The following is a 19,619-nucleotide window of genomic DNA, read 5'->3' as shown; positions in this document are numbered from 1 at the left end:
CTGTCTCTTAGCAAGGGCTGCTGTGGAGTTGCTCCCCACAACCCCAATTCCTCCCAAAGAGCCCTCTTCAGCCTCTCAGGAGACCAGAGGTTGGCTGGAACAAAACCTCAGAAATGAGGCTAATATGGGCAAGTACTAATCATGTGGCTTTTTGACAAAATAGTAGAAAGACAATATTGTTTTCAAAAAGCATATTAACCCAGAATCACAAGGGACTTTATTGTAAAATAATAGCAAATAGATTGTAGGACAAAGAATGAGTCAAAATATACAAAATCACTTGTATCCCACTTGTATCTGCATTTTTTCCCTTTCGGATGTCTTTTGTTTATATTCAGTTAAGTTGTGTAAGGTGAATTCGATGCTTTGTTTGGTTTTACCTAAGTACTTGGTTGGATTTATTCATCTGGCTGGTGGTATGTTTTTCTGGGAGTTCCTATTCACTGATCCTAAGTCTCAAACATGTATTATAACTGCTAACTAACAGCCCCATCTTGCCACCCGTGGCAATAAACAAAGAACAAGCACAGTCCAGAGAGGGCCTAACAAGTCCCTGTGGTCCTTTTCACCGACGGAGATGAGCCAGATATAGAAGGGAGCAAAATAAAAAATAATTCTTAAGAGTAAGAAAGTGAAAAAGGGAGATAATGAAGAAGCAGGAAAATGAAAGACAGGGAAGAAAAAAGGATGATAACAAGGAACCTGTGGACAACAGTGAACAGTTCACATCGATTTATTCTACTGAGCTGTTTCTCCAAATGCTTATAATTCTCCTGAGAATATACCAGAGAAGCCAAAGGGTGGAGGGCCACCAAAGAGGTAGAATGTCCAGCCCTAGTTTCAAAGTGTGCATACCTGAAGGTGAACTTTTGGCATGTGGCAGGATTGTCGTTGACGTCTTCCACAATGAAGGTTATCTGGATGCGATTCTCCTGACCCCCATATGGTCTGTCCTTCACTAGAACTTCCAGGGAAATGGTGGGATTTTGTCTCAATTCACCCGCATCTCGGTCTATCCTTTGGGCCACTTGGATTGTACCAGTCACTAAGAAAGCAAAGGTTAGAACGTGACCCTTTGAAGAGAAATGAAAAGGAATACAGAAACTTGGAGAAAACTGGAAAAGACCATTCTAACATGAGGAAGAGCTTATGCAGAGCATAATCTCTATACAAATACATTTTTGAAAACCCATGAAGTTCCTGTGTTAGACATTCATTGGGGTATCTGGCCTGACCCTTCTGGGATTTTTCACACTGCACTTCAGAGTTGGGTCCCTGGTGGCAGCCCTTGCCCAGAGTGGACTGGACTGGTGAATAACTGACTCCAGCTTGACCCACAGGGCTCTCTTATTGGAGAATTTATAACTGAAAGGCACACATTGGAGGATCAGTCAGGCTAATAGTGGAGCTACAGAACCAAGGTCCCTGGAGCAGCACTGGGTCATATCCTTCGTATGTCCCCATCTTTTTACATTTTCTTTTTTTTTTTTTTTTCTGAGACGGGGTCTCACTCTGTCACCCAGGCTGGAGTGCAGTGGCGCAATCTCGGCTCAGTGCCAGCTCCGCCTCCCGGGTTCACGCCATTCTCCTGCCTCAGCCTCCCAAGTAGCTGGGACTACAGGCGGCTGCCACCATGCCTGGCTAATTTTTTGTATTTTTAGTAGAGACGGGATTTCACTGTGTTAGCCAGGATGATCTCGATCTCCTGACCTCGTGATACGCCCACCTTGGCCTCCCAAAGTGCTGGGATTACAGGCGTGAGCCACCGCGCCAAGCCAACGATGCACAGAATCCTGTTGATAGATGTCCCTGCCTGGTTTTTTTTTTTTTTTTTTTTTTTTGGTTAGCTTGGTTTGCCTTAGTTTCTGTTACCTGCAACCAAAAAATTTTAATAAATATGCTCAAAAAAAAAAAAAAACCTCACTCTACTTGTTAAAACTTGAATTTTGCAACGCTAGAGTGAACAGAATTCTCAACCATGGTTGTCCCTACACTATCAGCTGACAGGGCATGAGGATGTTTTCAGAGGCGGTGCACAATTATTGCCTTTGCCTGGCTCTCCTGGGAATAGGTATCTTTTACCCGAAAGCCTAAGCAGCCAACAGCACATTGTTTTTCTGGGATTGTCTAAGGCTGGAAGTCCTTTTTGGTGATGCAATCAGGACTTACAGGGGTGGGACAGTCTGGTAGTGGTTAAAAGGACAGGCCTGAGGAATCAGGCGGCTTAGGTTGGTATTTCTGCTTCATGACCTACAAGCTGTAAGACCTTGAACAAATTGTTTAACCTGCCTGAGGCTCTCCCTAGGCCTCAGTTTCCTCATCTGTAAAATGTGAATGATGATAGTTCATTGAGTTGCTATCTTGAGTACTTGAGATGAGATGTAGATGAATAATCACTCAGCATAATGCCTGGTGTGCACTAAGGCCCCAGAAAAGATGGTTATAGAAGTGCAGAAAAGTCCCCTTCAGAAATATTCAGATGGAAAAATAACTCCCATCAGTCTGGCAGATTGACCAAGATGACACTGTCCCATACAGTTAACACTAGTCACATCAGAGTTATTGAGCAATTAAATGGTGCTAATCCAAATTGAGATGTACTGTAAGTACAAAACATACAACAGTCTTCCAAGACTCGGTACCAAAGAAAATGATATGAAATGTCTCATGAATCACTTTTTTTTTTTTTTTTTTTTTTTGAGACAGGGTTTTGCTCTGTCACCCAGGCTGGAGTAGAGTGGAATGATCATAGCTCACTGCAGCCTTAAACTCCTAGGCTCAAGAGATCCTCCTGCCTCAACTTCCTGAGTAGCTGGGACTATAGGTGTGGATCATCACACTCAGCTAATTTTTAAACTTTTAGTAGAGACAGGATTTCGCTACATTGCCCAGGCTGGTCTCAGACTCCTGGGCTCAAGCAATCCTCTGGCCTCAGCCTCCCAAAGTGTTGGGATTACAGACATGAGCCACAACGCCTGGCCATGAATAAGTTTTAAGTATTGATAACATGTTGAAATAATATTTTATACATGCTAAAAATACCTAATTAAAATTAATTTCTCCTATTTCTTTTTACTTTTTAAAAATGCGACTACTAGAGACTTTGAAATTACACAAGTTGCTTCATTCTATTCCTACTGGACAGTGCTAATATAGGCCCTCTCTTCAGAAGACTTCAGGGAACTCTCAGGATAAGTAACCCATCCATCCTTACACACCTGCCTTTGAGAAAAAGGTGATGGGATTTAGGACACATTACCCCAAAATATGGCACCTTGGCATTTGAGAAAACAGCAGAAGCAGGAAGGTCTCTCTGACCTTCTCCTGACCTTCTTCCCTAAAGCAGCCCATAAAAGAGCCCTCTGGCTTTCCTTTGAAGCAGTCATAAGACCTTCATTCCAGAGGTAACCTACCTATACCTGGAGGGAAGGAACATCCTATTCTGGAAGACAGAGATGCCAGGAAGAATCTGAACAAACGGACCTTGCTAAATTCCCCCAGGTTTATCATACCCTTTTGTCCTCCAGTCATACTTCTCCGTAATTACTCACTTCATCAAACTGAGCATAAAAGCACATGGATTTCTCTGTTTTTTGAGTCTTCATTTCTGAAGGCTCTGGTGTAACATAAAACTTAACATTAAATAAATTTGTATGCTTTTCTCTTGTTAATCTGTCTTTTTTTATAGAGGTCTCAGTCACAAACCTAACAATGGGTAAGAAAATAAATCTCTTCACTGCCCCCCCCATCCCCCAACAAAGGTGAAGGGTGACATAGCTATCAACCCTGTTTAGTTTGCCCAACCCCCAGGCCAGCTGCTTTTAATACATCTATTACCCTGGTAACCAGCGATGACCCCAGACAGAAAGACATGCCCCATACTAGAAGATAAGAAAAATACAATCGGCCCTCTGTATCCATGGGTTCTGCATCCTCAGATTCAACCAACTGAGGATTTAAAATATTCAGGAAAAATAAATGGCTGGTTGCATTTGTATTAAACATATACAGACATTTTTTTCTTGTCATTATTCCCTAAACAATACAACAACTATCTACATAGCATTGACATTGCATTGGGTATTATAAGGAATCTAGAGATGATATAAAATATACAGGGGGACATGCATAGGTTATATGCAAATACTATGCCATTTTATAGAAGAGACTTGAGCATACGTGGATTTCGGTATCCAGGGTGCATCCTAGAACCAGTTCTCATGGGTATCGAGGGACAACTGCATTGTAAAACAATCCAAATGGCTGAATTAGAGGATACACTTAAGGATGGAAGTGAGTGGCTTACACTGATTTATCATGAAATATTTGCTAACAGTGGTAATGCTGTAGAGGAGGTGGCTGGGAAAACCTTCGTTGTCAGGATCCTCCGCTGTGATATTGGCCACGATGGTTCCTGGACTCAGTTCCTCCAGGATCGTGTACACTCGTGTCGGGCTGGAACAGAGATACAGCAGACACAGCTAATTTCCAGGGGCACGGGAAGGTAGCATCTAGGTGATTGGTATTTTGGTTAGTGCTAAATATAGTGCAGAGCTGTTCAAGTTGCATCAACATGCTCGGAGGGAGAGCACAGCAGTGGAAAGGAGGGGGGGGCTGGCTTTTGTATTCCCAAAGATCACATCCCTGTGGCTGTGAAGAAAGTACCACGCTGTCGTTGCAACAATTTACACGGGCCACAGTCTCTGACTCTATGCACATCTGCCTGATGTCATTTCAGATCATCCTTGGCATTAACGTCTTTTGAAATAAGGATGGGTGGCCTATCCAGCTATCTTTTCTCATTTTCCCACTTTTTGTGCAGATTTCCCTGGATTCTTGTAGATATCACTGTGTCCAGAGTTACATGCCAGGGTTATGTCCAGAGCTGCAGGTTCCCTCCCTTGTTCCTGACTCCCATCCCATGGCTGCCACCAGAAGCCAGAAAAATTATAAAGCTTCTCTATTCTCATGCCTTTGCTCACTTTTTTTCTTCCTTGTCTTTTTTTTTTTTTTTGCCTGAGGATATAGAATTTATGCACAGAACTCGTGCACCTTTCCAAGTTGCATTAATCATGAGGTCAGCTCTCTGAACTGAGAAATAGGTCCCCTGAAGAAGACCAGGCCCCATCACTGTCCTCCTTTTTGCAAGATAACCCCAAATCACCAACTCACCCATCTTCCTCAGACCTCCGCCAGTGCCTTTGGAACAGGCCAGTAATGAGACTGATAGGTTGGGAGTTTTAACTAACTATATACTGAGTAATTCTGAATGCTCTAAGGGAGGCCTACTGTTTAAAATAACTCTGCAGGAAGTCCTTTGGCTGAGGGAAAATCATTTCAGTGGGGCAAGTAGTCACCTCTAATTTCCCAGTTTCCCAAGTGGAGGTCTTCCCATGTGGGATCTTCTTTGAGAGGGGTATAGTACCTTTCAGATCTAAGTGACGGCATTCCTTTCGTGAGCTCAGAATATGTCTGCTGTGCTATCTGACCATCCCTATAAGGTAGGTAGGGCCAGAGGAAGGAGAAATGGCAGGGAATCAATAGCTAAGTCAGGGGCAGTCAGAGAAAGGCAGGAACCAGGATCTCACCCCAACCCTCTCTACCAGAGCTCCTCCCTGGATCCAAGGTCCCCCCACATCTATTCACAAGGTGGACTTCTGTGGGTATACTCCATTGCTGGGGGAGAATAATCATGTTCAGCCTAAGGTCCCTCCAGTGTCCCACTGAAACAGGCCCATTCATCCTTTCCCTTACCTGACATATCCCCTTCTCAGGGAGTCTGTAATGCTGCCCCTGATGGATCTAGGAATAGGCAAAGTGGGATGGGGCCAAAGAGGTGGGATGGCAGGAGCCAAAACCAGAGCCAGGAGGGAAGGAGATGGCCCCAGTGCCCCCAGGCTGGGCCAAGCCCCTCGGTCCCTTCTGTGAATGCCCCTGTTGCTAATGTAGTATATTTTTGCTTTGGTCATCATAAGTGGGTTCTGTTAACTCCCAACAAAGAGGCCACTAAGATGCCTGTGCTAATCACACAGCCATGAGCTACTGCTCCAAGCATGCTCCTAGTAAAACATCACCAAGGAGCTGGTTAGACATGCAGACCTCAGGCCCACCCACCCCAGCCCTCCGAACCAGGACTGGCTTTTTCACAAGATGCCCAGCTGATCTGCATAGACTTAAATGTTTCAGAAGGATGATTATAAGGTGATGCCAGAGGTGGCAACCACAGGCTCCCAGCCTCCCACGGGACAGACAGAGGACACCTGGGGAGGAAAAGCCCCTTCCTCCCATCATCCCTCCTTCCTTCTCAGGCAGTGGTTCTCAGCTGGGGGGCCGGGGGGTGGTGTCTGAACACATGTTTGATTTTCACAACTAGGGGAGACAGCTGCTATTGATGTTTAGGGGATAGAAGCTGGAGATGCCGCTACACATCCTCCAATGCACAAGACAACCCCTCTACAAAGGGGTACCTGGCTCAATGCCAGCAGTTCTGCTGTTTAAGAAACTCTGCTCTGAAGGCTCATCTAGTCCATGCTGGGTGCTCTAGGAACCCAGATTCCCACAAAGGGAACTGATCAGACTACTGGCCACGACACAGCTCCTCAGGTGAAATATTCTCTCCTTGGTTAACCTAACATTGAGCCTGGCAGGAGATAAAATCTCTAGTCTATTTGATTTTTGAATCCAAGATACAGGTATGTATAAAATATCATTCAACATAGACCACAGTTAAGAGCTATTCAAAGTACAGTGAAGCCAGGTGCCATGCAGCTACCCTGACAGAGTAAAGCTCTGCTACCACTTGTATTCCCACATCCTTCTTCCCAGTAACACCTGACCCCCAGAGCTTGGGCCAGTGGCCACACTCACGGGGAAGGGTGTGAATGCTGGGAAGTCATGGATGGCTTCACCACTATGAATGAGTATTCAATAAGTGCCCAAGGTGTGCATGACACTGCCAAGCACCAGGTGGAAAAGGACTGAGTAACAAAAGAAATGGGCAGGAGGGGAGAAAGACCTACCTACCCAACTCTAAAATAAAGTGCTCTGCACACAGAGCAAGCTCTGTGCACAGGAAAACGGTAAATATGTCAGGTGCTTTTTTTTCTTTTTTCCTTTTTTTTTTTTTTTTTTTGAGATGGAGTTCAGGTCTTGTTGCCCAGGTTGGAGTGCAATGGCACGATCTCAGCTCACCGCAACCTCCGCCTCCTGGGTTCAAGCGATTCTCCTGTCTCAGCCTCCTAAGTGGCTGGGATTACAGGTGCCCGCCACCACGCCTGGCTAATTTTGTATTTTTAGTAGAGACAGGGTTTCACTGTGTTGGTCAGGCTGGTCTCGAACTCCTGACCTCAGGTGATCCACCCGCCTCAGCCTCCCAAATTGCTGGGATTACAGGCATGAGCCACTGCACCCAGTCTGTCAGGTGCTTTTATAATAAAATGTTCAACTTCAATAATGGCAGACTCCTGGAGCATACATCCTGAGTCTATAAAGCTTTCTGACATTTGTCACCACCAGGGGTAAAATGGGGAGACATTTTCAAGAACAAGACATAGGACTTGTTTGGTTGTGTTAATTGCATGCGTTTAACAAATAGTAAAGACAGAAAGGCTGTCTGTGGCCGGGCGCAGTGGCTCACCCCTGTAATACCAGCACTTCGGGAGGCCGAGGGGGGCGGATCACAAGGTCGGGAGATCGAGACCATCCTGGCTAACACAGTGAAACCCCGCCTCTACTAAAAATACAAAAATTAGCCGGGTGTGGTGGCAGGTACCTGTAGTCCCAGCTACTCGGGAGGCTGAGGCAGGATAATGGCGTGAACCCAGGAGGCGGAGCTTGCAGTGAGCTGAGATCGTGCCACTGCACTCCAGCCTGGGTGACAGAGCGAGACTCCATCTCAAAAAAAAAAAAAAGAAAGAAAGGCTGTCTGTACATTTTACATTTGTATTTCATGCTCAAACTCAGTACACTTGAGTCTGTTTGAAGATTTAATTTTGTTAATCCTGAATTAAAGAAGTTATCGTTAGTGCTAGCACTGATTTACGGGAAAAGGAGGCTGAGAAGCTCATGGGAGCCATGAAAGCCCTAGAAGTCAGCACGTAGTTTGAAACCAAGCAAATGCTTTCAAATTGTGATGGCTGAGGGATGAGGCTGACCCTCATTGACTGCCTGAGCCAAGCCCATGCAGCCACCCTGCCCCCACTCCTTCTTTTGGAGAGAGGCTCTAGCAGACCCATCCTCACCTTCATCCAAGGAATGCTGTTTGAAATAAAGTCGACTGACTTAAAAAAAAAAAAAAGACTGTCACACAGATCATGCTATCTGCTTGGGGATGGAGCCCAATATGTTCCTCTTTCAAACCTAAAATGAGAACCAGAGAGTTCCAGGCTGACCTCTGGGTGCATCCCAAGCCAGCGAGGGTCATGTTCTCTCTCTGCTAAAGTCAGTTTCTGTATTTTGGAAGACGTGGTCCAAACCAGATGGTTTACAAGCTCTGCCCCTGGGGAGGACTTATTATTTTTCCCTTTGCAACCCCATTAACCTTCCTCCCCTCCTCCCAGATGGGACTTGTGGGGAAGGTGTCAAAGAATGCATCTGCTCCAGCCCTGCAGCCATCACCTTCCTCTGGGGGTTCTCGAAGAATCTGCAGAGCTGTGCGGGCCCATACCTGAGCCAGAGTCTGGGCTGGGATGTCATAACTGTTAATAAGCTGCCTAGACTTTGCTCCAGGAGCCACCTGTCAGGCCAAAGGCACTGAGCTCTCCTTCTGAACCTAACTCAGCATCAGGTGCTGATGGAAAGCATTACATAGCAATTTAATAGCAGCAGATAAATTGAGGGTCAAGGATTGAAAAAGGAACTGCAGCCCAGGCTGCAGGGCTGGAGCAGATGCATTCTTTGACACCTGCAACTGGACTGTAGACTGTGTTAACATCCAGAAGTTGTGCAATTGTGGTGTGTTTGCCAAGTGGCACCAGGTTAGTCTGGGAGTGAGCTTGCCTTAATACCTCCCAATCTTGGAGTACTTTTGCAAGCCCTCTACCCAGCTCTGAGGCCTAATGGTCTTTTACTGGTGGAGTATCCTGTGCTGAATCTATTCGTAACCATTCATGCTGTTAAAGGTGATTTTGCCTTTCCTTGTGGCTGGCTTCTATGCCCATCTCAGGGACTGGGGCAGGCAGAGGCTCTGTAAGCAGTATGCCAGGCTGTTTGCAGTACCATCTACTAGCTCAGAATCCCATCTTTTCCTCCTAAATCCCCATCTACGATGGACTCAGATCTTCATTTTGTGCCTGGGATAGTGCCAGGCACATTTCCACAAACTACCCTCCACCCGACGCATTTACCCTTCCCACCTCTGCTGGACAGAGAAGCTGCCAGACACAGCCGGATCACTTTCCTGGATCCACCATGGCAGGAAGAAACTTTAGAGCAGCCAGTAAAGGGCAGGCACCATGAAAATAGCCCTCTCCTCAGTGTGAGGATAACATGCTAGAAGCGGACATTAGGGAGTCGTGAGTGATGATGCATGCTCTGGGACTCTGCTGTTACTAAAGCGCGGCACTTTATTTTAAAAGCACCCTCTGCATGTGCACAGTGCAGGCCACACCCCGGGGGCATGTGTCCACCCCTCCTCCCCACCATATCCAAAATCCCATGGTGCATGTGAATGTGGGGGTACAGGAGGCAGAGGCAGCAAAGGTGGAAAACAGCAGTCCAGAGGCCCGATAAAGACTCTGAAGAGCTCGTGCCTCTAATCTCTCCTGCAGGCCAGAGCAACGGGCATCCCTCTGCCTTGTATTAAATGTGCCGGAAGAGACGAGGCCACCTAGGAAGGACGCGCCTGCAGCCCAGGGAGTCACGAATGCCCTCAGGCCTACCTGGTAAAGCGAGGGGCTTCGTCGTTGAGGTTCACGATGTTCACCTGGAGCTCTGTGGAGGCTTTGAGGCCTCCACTGTCCCTCACCTCCACGATGAGATGGAAACTGCCAGGGAAACATTCCACATGAGAGAATCAAGCTTTGCTGGCACTACTTCAAAATAGGATGGGGAAAATCATGGGGTGGGAGGAGTGAGAGCAGAGCCTGCCCCTTTGGTGGTGACCCTCTCCGTAATGCCCCCACAGTCTTAGGGCCTCAGAGTGACCTTTCTCCCCCAGTCTGCTGGCTGCTTCTCATTCTGCAGGGGCTATTCACCACCATCGTCCCACCAGGCCAGCATCTGCTCAAGTGCCATGCTGCACATCTATCCCGGTGTTTTTCACAAGCTCCCTGGAACGTGCATATCACTCCCACTGGAGGGAGCAAGGCCTCCATGGCTGACATGGCTAGCTCTTGTTCCCACACCTGACGCAGAGCCAGGAGCCTCACCTGCTTCACCCCAAGGCCAATGTGTTGCCATCCACAAAGCCTGGACTTTCCCTGAGGCCTGCTCACCCCACTCTACTGCTTTCCCCTTATCAGCCCCTTTGCTTGGATGGCTGCCTTTCCCAAACAAGACAGGGTCTGAGAAATCTTGTATAGATCACCCTTGACATTAGTGACTCCATCTTAGAAAAAAATGCCATCTTACATTTCAAAAGGCATCAAGCCAACAGGGTCCAGATGGCCACCTAATCAATAAAGACAACACTCAACCAGATAAGGGCATAATCCTTTACTATCAGTCTTCGCCAGAGGACTCAAGGGCCATAAAATGAGCAGGACTTCACTGGCTCGACATGGCCATCTTGACAGACCCCGTCTTGCTGTCACTTGTAATCAGCACCCAGCATCTGCCCAAATCAAAGACTCTTCCTTGCAAGACACTGATGACCATCTGGATGTGGCCAAGACACTCTCCTTGTCCACATCACCACCCTTGGTCTGGTTTATTAACCTCTTTTCTCATGATGTTAAATGTTACTTTGTTTGATGTGGAATGTTTAATTTATAACATTTATGTGCTGATGAGGTATACCATGTATGGTTTACAATACTGACTGACCTGTGGAGTGGCTTGAGCCTGTGTGCTCTGACTAGTGAGTCAGCAAGAAGGCTAAGGAGAGTTGCCTCCTTGGGAATTCCACACAGCTCATGGCTTTTAGGATTGAAGTAGCATTAGTAAAAACCTGACTTTATGGAAAGACACAAATGTGCTTGGACCTGGTTATGTCTGACCTTGTACTGCTCGTGACACTCTTGTACTTGGGCACCCTCTCTCATACTGTCCTTCTTGTTCTCTGGAGACCAAAAGAGGCCTCCCAGACAATTGCCTTATTCCCTATCCCTCTCTGGGGTTCACTACCATCTGAACTTACAATGACGCTGTAGACTGCTCAAGGGGCCCCCCCAGCTGCCCTCAGGTTGCACTGTGACCTATCCCTCATGTTTTCCTTGACCCTCAGATAAACAGTATTTCAAGCAAGGTCAGTAGCAAGACTACCTTCTGTGTCCTGCTTCAAAGTCCAATTCTGTTGTGGAGAAGAGGGTGCCATTAGCAGACATTCTGAAGTTCTTTGAGGGAGAAATCAGGAAATACTAAAAAACAAGGGAAAAAAAAGATGAAATCAGCCCACCTGCCCACCCTTACCCAGAAGATGTGTGTGTTCATTTCCTATTTTATATTCTTAGCCCATGGAACATTCTCGATGCATCAGGATGTAGTTCAAATGAGCAGTTATCCAATTTAATCGCTCTTGAATACAGAAACTTCTGGCTCTGTTGGTCTGAGCCCTGGTTGACCACACCCTGAAAAGCTGGTAAGTGGATCTTGTTCTAACTACGGAAAGCATATAAAAGGCTCCTGTCAAGGCAGGCTGTGCTTCTGAGTCCAATCTTCTTATCCCTATCACTGTGTTCTCACTCCTGGACAACTTCTGGCTTTGATTCTATGCCTTGGCTTTAACCAACACTATTTAAATACAGCTACTACCCACTAGGTAATAGGACTATAGCAAAGTGAGTAGGATCTGGTCACTACCCTCAAAAACAACTTACAATATAGCAGGGTGTAAAATGCATGAGCATCAGTTATTGAAATGACTGAAGGAACAAAGGACAAGGGTGAGCTGAGAATGAAACATAACAGGGCTCACAGACCAGGTTGGAAGCCGGTTTAGGGATTTAGAAGAGCTGTTTTTAAATCTAATCCCTGGCACGTGGCATTGGGAAAGTCCTTCCTACATCTTTGGGTAGTTGAGAGTCTTTGTCATCCTTGGCTCCCAGCCCAGCTCTCTTGATGACACCCTGCCCAGATCTCCTTGATCTGATAGGAAGAGACAGGTTTATGTGTACAGCCCGCTGAGGGTGAGCCCATAGGAGGACCATGCCCGTGCCACCCATGGCAGCTCCTCAGGATTGCTCTGTTTCTTCCACAATGGAGTCAAGAAAACAGGGGAAGAGCCTGGATCAGAAGAGCTGGGTTCAAGGTCCAAGTTCTTCTTCTTCTTTTTTTTTTTTTTTGTGAGACAGAGTCTGGCTCTGTCACCCAGGCTGCAGTGCAGTGCCACTATCATGGCTCACTGCAGCCTCCACCTCCCAGGCTCAAGCGATACTCCCATCTCATCCTCATGAGTAGCTGGGACTACAGGTGTGTGCCACCACACCTGGCTAATTTTTTTTGTATTTTTTTGTAGAGACAGGGTTTCACCATGTTGCCCAGGCTGGGCTTGAACTCCTGAGCTCAAGTGATCCACCTGCTTCTGCCTCCCTGAGTGCTGGGATTACAGGCATAAGCCACTGCGTCTGGCTTAAGCTCTGGTCCTCACCACAAGATCTGGGACAAGTGCCTTTTTTGCCTATAACTTAGGGCTGATACGACCAATTGTTTCTTCATATTATTGAGGATTAAATGAGAATGCATGCCGTAAAATATGAAGGATCGCTCCAATGCTAGAGACTTACATGTTTATATTCATTTCTTCCAAAGGGCTTTAAGGTTAGAAGGTTTCATTATTTCCTGCTAGGATGAGGGATGTTCTATCCTCAAGGCCTTAGATCTCTGGATCCGATCATCAGTGGAGGTTTTGCAACCACAGCCACAGCCCCTGAAGTCTAGAATCAAAGGAAACACCTGCCAAGGTTTCCAACCCAGCGATTTGCTGTGCTATGATCGCTGCTGAGCTCCCAGTACAAGAAGAGAGTGTGCACAGAAAATAGATTAAAGGTCTCCTTTGAGGCTAATATAAGGTTTTTAAGCCATTTTTTAAAGTTTCCTTTTGTTTATTATTTAATAATGTTTTTCTAGTTGTAATGAACATATTTTATACAAAACTGAGGAAGACAGAAAAGTATAAAAAAGAAATGAAATATGCCACCTATTAAATCTCATTTTGGTGATTAGCCTTCTGTTCTTTTCTATGCAAACGTATACCCTCCAAAAATAGCAATGATGTTATCATCAAAATTATAATATCTGTTCATTGAGTTTGTATCTTGAGCATTTACCCCTATTCTTAAGGCTTATTTTATAGCCTGGTTAGTTAACGATGGCACAGCACCCTACCACAGGGGTTTATTTTACTAAATCTTTCTTGCTGATCATTTAGGTGTTTTCTGCTCATTTTTAAGGGGAAATATTTGGGTGATGCCACAGAGCACCCTTCTCCCAGCCCCACAGATTGTGCAAGCACCTTGTCAGTACTCCTAGGTGTGGGGTTTAAATCCCAAGCCCCCATTAACACTCCAACTCATGGCCTGACAGCAATTGCCTAGGCCTGAAGCTGCCCACACACAGAGCAGTCCAGTGTCTTTGAGCAGAGCCTTCCCTGCAGAGAATCCTCGCATATCCATAAATCAGCGCCTTAAGCTACATATGATAGAACGACAGAGTTTTAGAGACTCGTGGGTTGGGGAGGAGATTTACTGTATTTACCTGAATCAGGGCGTCCTTCCACATGTGTTTTGAAATGCTCAGGAGCTGGGTCTCCAATTCTGGCTGGTCCCAAGCACGATAAGGTCTTGGGATACAGAGAATGCAAACAGGCCCTACACTCCAAAATCTTATGGTCAACCGACAGAACAAAGGTTTGGGGAGGTGCTCCAAAGGGGATACATACAGGATATGATGGGAACTGAAAAGAAGGACTCTTAGACTCATCTGGAATACAAGAGTCACAAATTAGGGTAGTAAATTAAGTTTGGTGACTCTGGAGCCAGAATACCTGGATGTGAATCCTGGTTCATCACTTTCTAGCCATGTGAGTGCCTGCAAAGAGTAATAATACTAGGGCATGCCCCACGGGTTATCATATAAAGTGCTAGAACAATGCCTGGTGCATGGCAAGCCCTCAATAAATGTTAACTACTGCTGTCCCGTTAGAAGGGATCCATGAGGGAAAGGGCTTCATTTTATTCACTGCTATATCCTCAGTGACTAGCACATAATAGATGCTCAATAAATATTTGTTCAATGTTAAATATTGGGGTTTTCTTCTTGTTCATTTCCCGTCTTAGTAAGACCAACAATCCCACCTTAGAGAATCTTAAAACAAAAAAGCAACAACAAAAAACCATCCTGCAAAATGTTTTTTAAAAATCTATTTGAATGTAATAATGCTAGACTTGGCTTTAAAATCTTCTCCAGTTGGGCCCACAGTCTCAACAACTTACGCAGAAAGGAAAGAAAGGAAAAAAGAAAAACAGCAGCAGATAAAAAGGATGTGGAGAACTGTAGAACTAGGCACATGAGATTTTTCTTTTTAATTTCTATTAAGAGAGCGATTTCCTGGAATCTTGATTTTTTTTTTCTTTTTAACACCAGGCTAATTTCTTTTTTCTCTGAACCTAAGAGCTGTGTTAATGGGAATAGCAGTTTTGTACTTAGAAAGGAGATAATATCTAAAGACTAAAAATATTGTGTCATGTGGCCATTTGCCAGCGACTCAGCAAGGCTCTCTGTAAAACCTGGCATTTTCTCCCCCTTTTTAAAGGCTTGTTTAATCAAAGCTGCTCCCTTGATATTCATTCTTGGAAAACAGAAATTAAATAGAATGAAAAGCAACTGCAGCCCCTCTCTGCCCCCAGTCCTGGCTAAGAAAAGTCCTGAGTAATCAGATCAATTCAGTTAACAAATGCTTGTCAGACAAGCTCTCTGGTTTTCCTGCTGGGAATATTTCTTTACCACCACCCCAGGTTTCTCTATTTGCAGCCCCTTTGCAGCTAGGTTTGCTCTCAGACACAAAAGCTTTAGTTTGGAAGACAAGAAGCCCATCCTTCCTTCCGCATTCACCCTTGATTGTGCCTTGGTGTAGGGAGAAAGGAAGGTGAGAGGGAGCTGGCCCAGTTTCCAGAAATGTCAGGCTCCCTGGGGTACGAGGGGAACGCCACCTCCAAGCTCGCTTCCCCACTGCAGTTGGAGTCACAGACCAATGATTCAACCTGTGCCACTTTGCAGCTATCAGTTGCTTTCAGGCCTGCAGCAGAAACAAACAACAAGAATTCAGCTTCTTGTCTTTTATAGAATAGAGCAGTCAACTACCAGCCACCGCAGGCCGAGTTTCCAGAAGGAAAGACCCTTATTGTGCCCACATCCAGGGAGTGTCAATGGTTCCACAAGCCACTGAGTACATGGACCCGAACCCACCCCAGAGGGCCAGAGCACTCTGGACTGTGGCAAGTTACAAATCTGTTGCCACATTCCTATATTTTTCAATGGAAGCTGAATATTTTGTAAAAGCCTCAATTCCTCTCTTTGTTTTCCCCTATTCCACCCTCGTCTCAGCTCAGAGGTGGGACGTGGAGGAGGAAGGAAGAGTGTCCAGAAGAAAAAAAACTATCGTTAAAAAACTACCCACTGCAAGCCCTTAACGTGGCTCCTGCTCGTGGTTCATTGTTCTGAGGATGAGCTAAGTGGGTTACAGGCAAGTACTTGAATGTTTTTAAGAAGAGACACGATGACAAATGCAAAATGCTATTATTAATGTAATCCTTCACCGATAAAGCTGCAGATCCTATGCCCTCACATTCTGTCACTCTTTTTCCATAATCAGCCTGGGTTCTGTGCTGCAAGATTCAGGCTTTGCTAATCTTAATAACAATGATCCCCATCTATTTGAGAGTGTCCCACCCCACATGCAAACAGCCAGCAGTGACCACAGATTTGGAGTGGGAATTGTCCAGTACCTTTGCTTTTTCCTTTTATGAGCATTTTAACAAGAACCTGGAGTAGAATGAAGGATGCCTTTTGCTAAGACTTCAGGTGGTGACTCCTGAGTTGGCAGGCAGACACCAGGGGAGCTGAATGACTTGGGCAGGTGGGGGTGTATGGTGGGGACAGGGATGCTGTCACTCAGAAAAGAAAGGTGTAGGAAGCCAGTGGCAGAACTTGCCAGAACAGAGTAGAAGGGAGTTGGGTCAGAAGACCTGGGTTCTCACTGGAGTTACCTGATCCCTCAGTTCCCTCCCTCATCCAGAAATAAAGGACTGCTCAATGGACCTGAAAGATCCCATCCAGCTAGGACCCTTGATAGGGCCAGGTTTGACATATGATGACCACTTTATACACAGGAAAACCAAAACTCACAACTGGCTGCCACTTCTTAGAGCCGTGAGCAAGATAAAGATAGAAAGAGAAGGATGGCTCCTGCTGCTCTCCCAAAGTCCAGGTAGTAGCTAGGTTATTGCTCTTTTAATTTAATCCTTTGTCTGCCTTGGTGAAGACAAAGCACATTTCATTTTATGCAAAAGCCCTTCCTCAATGGAAAGGCCAAGAGAAAGCCCCTTAATGGAGAAATTGCTGTACTAGATCATTTTGCCTCCAGCTGAGAGATTGATTAACATCCTGGGAGTCTCCAAGGAGGCTCTTCTGCAGTCATGGTGGCCATTTCCAAGCAGAGGGGGAAGCAGAGAGTGTGGGAGTTGAATGGGAGGAGGGTGGTCTCAAAGAGCCTCCTTCAGAAAGTGGAGAAGAGGTGGCGGGGGGGGGTACCCAAAGAAGAAATGCCAGTAAATATAATTATTCACATGCAGATCATCCTTCTCTATGTTCTGAGCCCATTATTAATGCATACCTCCAAGCCAAGCCCCGGCTCTACTTGCATGCCCACCGCAACACAGAAGGTGCCCAGGGAGGGGGAACCAATGCTAGATCTAAGCCTGTGCCTGGCCAATGCAGTAGCCACTACCCTTACGTACGTGTGACTATGAGCATTGAAATGTGGCTGGTCTGCACAGAGATGATCTGTAAGTGTAAAATGCACACTGAGTTTGAACACTGAGTATGGAAAAAGAAGGCAAAATATCTCATTAATCATTTTATGTTGACTATGCTGAAATATTTTAAGTATACTGAGTTAAATAAGCTACTAAAATTAATTTCATTTATTTTGTTTTATTTTCAATGTGGCTACTAGAACATTTAAAATTACATGTGCAGCACTCATTTCTGGCTCACAGTATAGCTTTATCGGACAGAGCCAGTCCAATATTGAACAGTGTTGGTCCAAACAATGTACCAGCACATGCTTTTTACATTTCACTAAAAAGAAGGGAGCAAATACAAGTGGCTTCCAGATTAGTACCTGTTTTACATTAACTGTGATACGGTTTTACTTTATTAAGCTGGAGAAGAGTTGTAAGATTTGTCATTTTAAAGGGGTTGAGGTTTCAAAATGCATCCTAGAGCTATTTTTAAAAATCCGTTATTCATTCTCTAGTTGCTGCCACCAGCAGGGTGACTCATGGACCCCACCAGGTTAAGATGACAGACACAAACCAAGCCTAGGTCGCTTCAGGCATGTGCTTTAGTGTTTTGTTAAACTCTGTCCTTGTTTGTTCAGTCCAGTGGTTCTTCAAGTACTTGGTACATCAGAATCACCGGGGAGGTTTGTATTCAAACTCAGCATTCTCATGCAATGTCCAGGAATCTGCATTTTTAAAATCAGCCTAAGTATGTTCTAATGCCTGAACACATTTCTAAATCCTGCAAAACACTTATAAACTGGTGTTTCCACTGGGTGTGGTGGCTCACATCTGTAATCCTAGCACTTCGGGAGGCCAAGGCAGGTGGATGGCTTGACCCCAAGGGTTTGAGACCAGCCTGGGCAACATAGCAAAACCCTATCTACAAAAAATACAAAAATTAGCTGGGCGTGATGGCGGGCACCTGTAGTCCCAGCTACTTGGAAGGCTGAAGTGGAAGGATCACCTGAGCCAGGAAAGTTGAGGCTGCAGTGAGCCGTGATTGCACCAGTGTACTCTAGCCTGGGTGATAGAGGTGAGACCCTGTCTCAGAAATAAACCAGTGTTCCCAGCCTTTTTGTCCAGAATAATTGCCTAAGATATTTGCCAAATACACAAAATTGTTCTCAGACAATGCGGAAATGCAGACTCAGACTCGAAAACTCCAGGAGTGGGACTTGGAAATTTTGGGAGATGATATGCAAACCAGCAGTTCTCACCCCTGGCCACACATTAGATTCCCCGGGGGCTTTACAGTCCTGATGCCCAGGCCATATCCGAGTCCAATCACATCAGACTTTCACACGGTGGGACACAGACATCCGTGTTCTTTAAAGCTCCCCCAGTGGTTTCAATTTACAGCCAAGGTTAAGGTTAAGAAGCACAGGTTGGTCAGTAGCAAATTAACCCACCTCCCTTCTACTTTTACGAAGTTAACTATGTCATTTGCTTCTACTTAGTACCCCCAAGCACCCAGAATAAAATGTCTAAGTACAAAGGCCATAATATGTTATGTCCTAACTGTTATTACCTTTTCCTAATCTGAGAAAGTTTTCTTCCAGATTATGTCCACCGCTCCTGCAGGCTGGCTGTTGACTTTCTGTACAGCTGTTCCAGCACAGGTGTTAAATATTTCATTAACAATTTCTGCTGCAACTCTGAGTACCCCCTCCCCAATCAACTCCTCAACTCACTGCAGAAGCCACAAGCCTCTGCAGCTGCTTTCAGAATGCTTTTGATGGCACTACCTTTTTTTTTTTGAAGGGAGCAGCACCTGCTGCAGTTGTTTCCTATCTGGGCAGCTTTCCTTCCTCTGAAAGGGTAACTACCTGATCCAGGAGGTGTTTTTAAAGGGGCCATGACCTTATTCTGTCTGCATAATTTGGAGAGATACATTTAAAGTGGAGTTTTAAAAACAAACATATGTTTGTCTTCACAACTGAAATTCTTTCCACTTTTCCCCCACTAGATCTTATACAAACATTACAGTAATTGTCATATTGGATTATAATTAGTGTATGCATGTGTCAGAAATCAGAACACGATACCCCAAAATATGACATCTTGGCAATTGAAAAAAACCTTCTCAGGAGCAAGAAGCCCACTCTTTCTCCCAACTTTCTCCCCTGAAGCATGATCATAAAGGAATTATCTGACCTACCACCCCTAAAAGTAGGTCATAAGAACCTGATTCTAGAGGATTCCAGACCCTACAACCAGAGACCAAGAAGAATCTGAACAACAGGGCCTTGCTAAGTTTCCCCAGTTTATTACCTTTAGGTCATACCCCTTTTTGTCCAGTTACGATTCTACACGACTGCCATTCTTCATTGAACTTCAGCATAAAAATACAGTTTTCCCTGGGGGTCTTTGGGTCTTCATTTCTGAAGCCTCCCATGTCATGTAAAACTTTGGTTAAATAAATTTGTTACACTTTACTCTTGTTGTTAATCTCTCGTTTGT

General features: G+C 45.3%; 1 protein-coding gene across 1 annotated transcript in view; it reads right to left on the bottom strand.

The window, feature by feature from the left end:
* Nucleotides 1-19,619, bottom strand: part of CDHR3 (cadherin related family member 3) — a 73,361-nt gene that overhangs the window by 30,790 nt on the left and 22,952 nt on the right. The window contains exons 5-8 of the mRNA XM_032761347.2: nt 11,422-11,516; nt 9,879-9,983; nt 4,307-4,455; nt 856-1,045 (exon numbers count right to left, since the gene is read on the bottom strand). Of these exons, the coding sequence (XP_032617238.1) occupies nt 856-1,045; nt 4,307-4,455; nt 9,879-9,983; nt 11,422-11,516 (539 nt within the window). The remainder of the gene's footprint in view (nt 1-855; nt 1,046-4,306; nt 4,456-9,878; nt 9,984-11,421; nt 11,517-19,619) is intronic.

Source organism: Hylobates moloch, unplaced genomic scaffold, assembly GCF_009828535.3.
Source record: "Hylobates moloch isolate HMO894 unplaced genomic scaffold, HMol_V3 SCAFFOLD_1, whole genome shotgun sequence".
NCBI classification, from domain to species: Eukaryota; Metazoa; Chordata; class Mammalia; order Primates; family Hylobatidae; genus Hylobates; species Hylobates moloch.
Note: the sequence above shows the minus strand (reverse complement) of the source record. Positions and strands in the feature narration are given on the sequence as shown.